This window comes from Dermacentor andersoni, chromosome 1, assembly GCF_023375885.2.
Source record: "Dermacentor andersoni chromosome 1, qqDerAnde1_hic_scaffold, whole genome shotgun sequence".
In the NCBI taxonomy this organism is placed as follows: Eukaryota; Metazoa; Arthropoda; class Arachnida; order Ixodida; family Ixodidae; genus Dermacentor; species Dermacentor andersoni.
Window position 1 is genome coordinate 147,228,283 of NC_092814.1, and position 8,783 is coordinate 147,237,065.

The 8,783-nt window shown below is 40.5% G+C and overlaps 1 protein-coding gene across 2 annotated transcripts in view; it reads left to right on the forward strand.

Annotated features, from left to right (window-relative positions):
* LOC126544833 (uncharacterized) overlaps positions 1-6,093 on the forward strand; it is a 133,099-nt gene extending 127,006 nt beyond the window's left edge. For both annotated transcript variants that reach the window (XM_050192327.3, XM_055062141.2), the window contains one exon: positions 1,241-6,093. In XM_050192327.3, coding sequence (XP_050048284.1) covers positions 1,241-1,450 — 210 coding nt within the window. In that variant the 3' untranslated portion in view covers positions 1,451-6,093. The remainder of the gene's footprint in view (positions 1-1,240) is intronic.
* Positions 6,094-8,783: the final 2,690 nt, after the last annotated feature.

The window sequence follows — 8,783 nt, forward strand, 5'->3', positions numbered from 1 at the left end:
GGTTCAGGGCCCCTTTGCAGACTTCACTACTCTAGTCATCGGCACACATAAGCAAAAGTGCTCAGAAGTTTCCTTCATTACCCTTGGAATTGGTGCTTAAGTTTAACAGTCCACTGTCCTTATGGCTATGAAGGGGCACCCTTGATGTCCATGAAAAAAAAAGAATGGTTTTAACAATAGGCACTAGCTTCCTCGTGTTTTCATGGAATTGTGACTCTCGAGTAGTGGCAAGTAGCGCAGAATTAACGGGGATATAGGAACAATGAAACACAAAGCCATGGTTTCATAACAACTAACCAGATCAATTTGCCTGTGAAGTTATAGCTCGCATCGTCCATTTGATCAATTATAGAAGGGATGCTGACTGAAAAGGTGTTCATAAACAAAGATCAGCCGTCGCTTGTGCTATCTTGCTTGTTCATGGAAATCAAACGTTTCTAACATGGTTCCAGTGGGTAAATGATCTTGTGGCAAGGGCTCTGGCCCAGATGGCTGCCTTCTACCAAATCCACAGAAGAGGACACAAACTCGCAGTATGCTTCCTTTAGAAAGGCAGAATAACTCAGCTATTGATATTAGTTGAACCTCATCAGCTTAGACTTTCATGTTATGTTTTAATCTCACATATGTAATGTAAAGCATGCAGAAATATTGAATGAAGCAGCAGCACTTGCACTGAAAATAATATTTAAGCTTGAATCGCTGAAAAAGAGGCACTGCTTGCGTTTTAAGCCTCAGTGCCACTGTCAGGTGAAGGCTGCAGTGCCATCATTTTGTTTTTTATTATTGTTAGTTGTCGCCTAGCAGGCGGTTCTCACAGGGAGAGATGTAGCAGCGGCACTTGGAGAGAAATGATAGAATGGCATCATATTTGCGCGAGTACAAATTGCAGCTGCTGCACAGGCGATAGGCCATACACGAATAAATACAGTATGTGGGCCACGTGTTGACTAACAGAGGGACTGACTTGATTGGCAGAAGAAGTCTTGCAATCTGGAATATGCTAAAAAAAGAGCCCTGCTTTATATGGTAACTTAGTTGCTACTCCTTTTTGCCACTGCCTCCCTGTCTGTAAAAGCATTCCAAGTCAAGTATGCCTGGGGTAAGACTTCCCATTGGAGTTCAGTTCAGTTTCTGTGTTTTTACCTTTGTTACATGTGCAGTCACCTTTAATTAAAGTTCAGCACTAGTGTGTATTCTTGAGCACTTATTGTTCAATGTGCATGTGCAATGGGTCCAGGTTCCCTCATCCACAGCAGGAGATGACAGTGGATCATCACTTCTGGCAACACCTTCTGAACAAGACCAGTTTTATTTGACAGTACAACAACAGGAAGATGGAAGTATGGCTTACCTGAGTGGGGAGGGATTTTCGTCACAGGGAGCTGATATGGACGACGATGCTGCAGGCCTCAAGATCAGTGCTGTGCACTTCACAGGAAGCAGATAATGCTGTTTCAAAGGCTCCTATACCCTGGAACTGCTGCATGTGAACTGAAACAGGCCCAGAGTGCGGAAACTCAACTTTCACATCTGCATCATCATCATTAGAAGCTTGATGCTCATGCAAACAGTATCTGTTGACGCCATGTGCAGCTTCTGTACTGCAGGCCTCACAGTTGTGCCATGAGCTCAGTTCAGTCTGTGATTAGGTTGTGATGGTGTGCTTTATGAGTACTATGAGGCTGCATTTTAACACATTTTTGTTTTGTGGTAGAACTGGAATGGTGGGCTTTGACCCTGAGTACTGTGAAGCAGATTTTTTTTCCTCTTAAGCTGTCAGGCAGCCCATTGTTTTTACTTGTCTACAGATTTTTTGAATGAGGATGCTATTGCCAATTTTTTGCATGATAATTCAAACGAGCCTCTGGTTCAGCCAGACCAACAATTTCTGTTTTTATTTGCTAGATGAGCAATTCTTTTTTACTATACAAACTAGCAGAAGGTCTAGTATGCTAATTGTTTGAACAGTTGCTTGGAAAATGGTGCACTGTACTGTGATGCTGCTCTATATCACGTGGTGTAGTATGCATGAAAGGAAAAGCCCTACTCCGCAGTAACAATGAAAAAGATTTTTAAATAGAGCATTGCGTGGGTTTCATCAGAATAATGCTAGTTTATTTTTTTGCTCTTTTTTGTTTACTATTAAATGTTGCTTATTTCAGATAGCCAGCGATAGAATTTTTTAACAAATGCTAGAGGCTACTTTTCATGGTAGAGTGTACTGCATGCCAGCTCGTGTTTACGTGTATTAGAGAGGTTTAGCTGAGCATTTAGCTTGCCACAACTGTTCAGGGGGAATGCCAGTGCATGTGCGTACAATGCTCATGCCAGCAGTGTAAGGTAGAAGAACACTGCCCTCATTCCGCTGCCGAAACAGTTGAGGAGAGCGTGGTAGTACGTCCACTTGGCTTCGTCATTTTGCAGCCAAGCTGACAGCACGTTGCTAGCTTTTCTGGGAGATGCCTTCATGAAAAATTCGATATCAGTGCAGTTATCTGCAGTGCCCAAGTGTGTGAAAAGTGAACAGAGCAGACCGTAAGCAGCACTCAGCTATAACTGTCTGTCATGTGCAACTGAGCTGTCCAGTAGGCTTGAGTCATTGCTGGAATGTGGACTTTTAAGCTAGCACTCTACCAGAAAGGAACTAGTATAGCATATCATGGATGCCTTTTTGTTAATTTTTAATTTTACCATTGTTGCATTTTTTATTTCTTTGTTTGTTTGTTTCTTAGTAGAGCAAAGCAAATACTTCTGAAGTGAAGGCTTTGATGATGTTTTGCAAACAATTTCGATAAATCTGTACTGGAGCTCAGCTTTGCAGTGTCCTTTTACATGTTGCGCTCTCACAAATTGCATTGACTAGCCATATTACATTGTGGAACTCGTTTGACGATGCATGCCGTCAGGCGAGATTGTACTGCATATTTAAAATTGCAAAGCATAAACCAACACACAAGAAAAGAAAAGGAACACTGTGTAGAACTCACTGTGCTATGCTTTATGTCTGACCTTTGTCTCTTGTTCAACCTAGCATTTGTGTAATGCTTATATTTTACTATTTGTTATGTATTCAGTGTTGTGCAGCATGAGGTGGATATAATGTGAACACTGGAACACTGCAGCAGAACATGGCTCCCCAGTTGAGACAGATGGAGCAACTTGCACCGCTGCAAAAGTTTTATTTCCCTGCTAGGGGAGCTGGTGTTGCCAGCAAAAGTTCGAGCAGTGATAGCATCACTGTGATGTGAAGAAATGCATTCACATGCCTACAGAATGTGTTTCACTGCTTCAAATTTATTATCATTATAATGAGCAAAATATAACAAGTATGTAGAGCAACAGTAGTTGCCCCCTTCCCCCTCCCCTTTCCTATTTCTTTACTTGAGCCTTGATTTTTGGGAACTTCTCAGTTTTGAATTTCCATATTTCAAATTTCAACCACTGTTAGAAACATGGTACTGTGGAAAATTTTTGTTGCAGCTGGCCTTTAAGTAATAATTAGCAATTCTATAGACGCTTTGCAGCACTGCAGCATAGACGCAGCCACATTTGATCACATGGGCATGCTAACATAAGTGGCCTTGTACTTGGAAAGGCTGGTCACGGAGCTGCTGTACGGCAGAGGAAGAGTAATACTTTTCAAAAGCACTACTAAATAGATGACCCTTCGACCAACTGTATGTCAATCTAATAATGTACAGAACATGCAGTTAACAATTCCGAGGCACCATCTCAGCATTTTTTATCAAGTGATATTAATTGCAAGGTGTATGCTGTGCATGATGAATTAGTTTCTTCACCGATAAAGGGCTTTTTACCAATGAATATAAAACTCAACAACTCTGGGCTTGCCTGGATATGAAAACTCAGCTGCACTGCATGTGTTTTTTACCTTTCGGAGACATTTCATGATCTGTTGACATACACGATTTGCCTCGGTCTGCTTGGCAGAGCATGCTTACGTCTTCTTATCTACTTGGTATTGATACTATGGCTAACCATGCAGAAAGTTGCAAAACTCATTTCAGAACTCTTTATATGCCATATGCTATGGATATATAGCTTGGAGCACATCAGCAAGTGACAGCTGTTGGATGCCATCATCACAGCTATATCAAGTAAACTACACTTGATCAGCACGTATCCTTCATTGACTGTTGGAGTGGGAGCTAAGCAAGGTTTAAATAGGAAAGCAGCATGCTTTGGAATCTACTGGAGCTAGCCTTAGGCGCTTCATTCCTTTATAGTTAGTAAAATGCATTACACCCTCTATCTCTATTTCTAGGCAGTTGCACCTGTCTTCAAATAATGCAACTATTGTGGGTTTAAGAGTATTCTTGGTCAGTACAGAAAGGCGAGGTGTAACAGTTGAACTACTCGCTGCCATGGATAAGCCATACCATCGATACAGTATTGCCGCCCTAATGTTTCTTCAATTGCAATGTGTTTAAGGTGGAAAGAAATTTCCTATATGTAATAATATTGCACTGACCATATGCGCATAACTGTGTAGAAATAGTGCAAAAGTCATGGAAAGCGATGCAAGAGTAGTGCTCAGCTGCGTACCATGCATAATACTACTGTACATAGAGATGTCATTTTCACGATGCATAGTGATACAGAAGCCAAAATTGGTCATTTCTCTGTAGGTCTGCAATCCTTGGCTACGATTTTGTTGCGTCGCCTTTTTTGATGCTAATGCCTTTCGGCGCTTTTCGCGTTAGTGGGTAGTCAAGAGACGCTCCACACCGGGTAGAGCTTCACTTGACTGCTCGCAAACGCGAAGGAAAACGGGATTACTACAAAATCCTGGCCCTTCACTGCTGGATGAACTTATCTATTTATAGTAAGCAGCCATCTTTATGCAGCAAATGACGATGGCCTTTGCTCAGACATGAGCTCTGTGCTTTGGTAAGGCCATCAATGCATGTTGGTGGGCTTACAGAGAAAACTAGACCGAGACTCGGCTACTCCTCGTTACAACTTCTTTTCTCTCACAGTGCCTGCCTGTATATATTTATTCTCCTTTTTCTACAATGCAATTACAGCAAGCATAGCTTTTTCTTCAACTCATTATATTTCCTTATCAAATGCCCCCCCCCCCCCCCCCCCCCCCCCACACACACACACACACACACACAGACACAGCGGATGGTAAACTGCACATCCAGTTGCCCTTGCCACACATTTTAGCCCTGCACAAGGCCGACAATGGAAGGAGGTGTGCATGCAACTGGTGTCGCCGTCTGATTTCCAATGTGCAAACTGCTTGCTGCAAAGTGTTTATAGCATGCATTGTTTCTGTTGGCCATGGATTAAATGACCTTGCTCTGGCTGTGTTGGGTTTTGTCACCTGGAGACAGAATCTGTTTTGAAAATTACATTGATGAGAATGTAGTAGTAATGAGTGCTTGGTGCAACTTGATATTGTTATGTGCGCATTGGCGCAAGTGCAGAAGAACTTTTGATTTTGTATGCAACTACAAAAGCTTTGTTCAAAAGCATGCCTACATGATTCAGTAGATCAGTTCCCCATTGTTTTCTCGACTAGTGCTGGATACAAGAAACAGCACAGCGAGGGTGGTTATGGCAGTTTACTAGACTGAAATGTAGTGTATGAAAAAAAAAAGGACATACAGGTTAACACATTCTAGATTGATGTCTGTGTTAACTCACTTCAAAGGTATAGGTTGTATAAAAAACCCATTATCTAGGACAGCATAGCATTGTATTTGTGGTTGGAGCTGTACTAGCGCAAATATTATGGTACTCTTGTACTAACAATAGTGTGAATAGGTGCTGTCCTGTCATGAAATGTTGACATGGCTTCTAGGAATCTTCCAATGACCGAGCTTATAGGTCTAGTCTTTACAAAAGTGTACATATGTGTACATTAAACAAATTTCATTTTCATAATGCTGTTCTGCAGCTCTCCACATGTATTAGTGACATGCTGTAGACCCCTAGTTTGTCTTCCATGTTTCAAAGCGGTTAAGATGTATCGTGTCAGTTCTTGCTTAAATGTGGAGCTGGAAAATTGCAATCTTTGTATGAAAATAAACCTATTGGGTTGATTATTTGTTTTGTTCAGTCAGCTGAGTTTCTGCATCTTTTTGTGTGAAGACGTAAATGTGCCTGAAATGCCTTTGTATGAAACCTGAGCAGGGGTAATAGTAATGAGCTGCAGCCATACGAGGTCAACTACCCACCTGCTGGCAGTTAAAAAAAATATGGTAAGGAGGAACCCTCGTTTTGAAAAGGGGAGCTATCATTACACTGTCACTTTCTAACTCCATGCACTTTGTATGACTACAAAACTTGACCGAGACATTAGCAACTTCATGCTCTGTCTACAAAATGTGTTTACTCTTAAAGATCAAAGGGTAGTTTAAGGCCCCTTTGTGTGAAAAATTAGCATGTGAAGTCTGTTGCCAATTGCTGTGTGATAAATGAGTTGTTTGCTTTGCTCCTGCTGATGCCAGTGGCTTGCGGTTCCTCGCAGAGCTATTCACACAGCGGCCAAGCTTGCCATGTTTTGAAGGTCAAAACTGAGTGGAGGGAAATGACTTGTTGCTATATTCAAGGCATGCTTCCAAATATATATAATGCAAGGCGACTTTGCGGAGTATATGTGATGATGATGATGATTTATTGGCATCGCCTTTAAAACGAGGCGGTGACAGTCACCTAGCCTGCTTGAGTTAATCAGGTATGCTATACATGCTTTTCATTCTAGCATTATTGTACCTAGCTTGCTTGAGTTAATCAGGTATGCTATACGTGCTTTTCATTCTAGCATTATTGTATACATCTCCTTAATCTTTTTCCTCTTCCTCAAAACTTCTATACCTACCTTGTACCACTACCTATGCCTGCAACAGATCTGGTCATATCAATCTTTTCCCAGCTTTTTTCCCATAAACACTCTAAATGTATCTTACTTATCTCAACTGCTGACCAGTTGTTTACATACACTTTAAATCCAAACACTTATGGAACGTGTACATTGCCTATGGGTCTCGCAGGGTGAATACCTTCTTTCCATTAGGATGCAGCAGACACATGGCTCATCTTGTGAATATTTGCTCTGGTATGTTCTTTTCGTTAAACAACCAGCTTGAGCCTCAAATAAAAAGGCACTGCAGTAGCAAGACACTGCATGTTGTTAATAATAATAATAATAATAATCTCTGTTACAGAATGAGAGCGGAAGTAAGGGTTTAAAAGCTGCATGCTGCGGCTTGAGAAAACCCTATTATGCCCCACATGACAGTGTGGCGTGGAAACAGCTTAGGCTTGACGAGCGTAGAGAAATACTGAAAACATTGGAACACACACTGAATTCGCAAATGTACAAGAGTAAAAATACTTACAGTAGGGATCAGTACGAAAATATGCATACAAAATAAGAGTAGGGTTCAGCTTTTTCAATCTTTACTTTTCCAAAGTTCGGCATACTTATTGTGGTCTTCAGTTTTTATATATGTATGTATGTATAATATTCTGTTTTTGTTTCATTACATATATTTTTCTAAATTAACTTTCACCAGCTTTTCCTAGTGGATATTTTTTCACGTTGAAGCTTACCCGTTTTTTCTTTGGTAAATATTTGATTCACTAATTTTGTCAATGCTGAAACATTATGACTGCAGATACTGCTTTTTCCAACACTGTAGTTTCATCCAATACACAGAATAACATCATTTTCAAGAAGTAGTCTGGAAAGCAATCCAGGAATCACGATTGTGTGCATTTGATATTCGAGCACAAATGGAATGAAACTTTATTTGTGACATTACATGGAAGAACAATTTGACACACTTTTGTTCTAAGCGAAGCTGTTAAGGGGAGTTCCAAGATGGTTTTAATGCAGCAGGAGTAAAAGCCGGTGAAACGGCAGCATCAATTTTCAGTCAAAGAACAGCCAGCAATACAACCTGCATCGGAGACTTGAATTTGCTGTAAGGTGTAATTATCAAGGGGTAAAAAACAGTCACCTTGCATACTCCTCTTTCGAATAGACAACTTACAGCAATTTATCTTAGCCTTTTCAGGCAATGTGTTCACCAAGGTTGTGCATCAACAACAAAGGCACTGATGAAAGTGACATTTTAAATGTGTCGCATCTTAATACACTTCTGATTTTAATTGTGCTGCAAGTTTGAATGGCGTGTGCAAAGTGGTTGAGTAAAACAAGTGGGAATGTAGACAGTTTGGTGTTTTTACTCGGTGTGAGTATTTCATTGTATGCGGCTGGTTCACTTCTTTCATTGTTTTTCACAATTCATCGCACCAGGCGCAATTTTCCAAGTGACTGGAGAGGTGCTTTCCAAGCCTGCTGGACATGAAATAGTTGATGTTTTTACATCTCATGTTTCTGTACGAGTTTTTGCATGTAGTCCATATTCTCTAAACATGACAAAACACACTAAAGGATCGAAAATTGTTCATTACATTTGCAGCTGTTTGCTTTTTGTGAGTTTGAAAATGTAGGAAATGCAGTTGAGGTAAGTTTTAAATCAACAGAATCAGTTAGCACTGGAAAGGGTTAGACATTAATCTTCAATTTTTGTTTTTCATGTTTGTTCTACTGGCCCATGTTGGAGATCAATTGGGAGGGGTCCAAATAAAATAATATTTTGGGTGTATCGCATCTGAGCCTTTTGGCTGAGATCAGTTTTAGTATCTGTTCATACAAATGCAGTTGCGACTTTTTTTATTTGAACTTTTTTTAATGTGCATGTTAAGTGTAGTGTGTCTTAACTCACAATAATATCTTT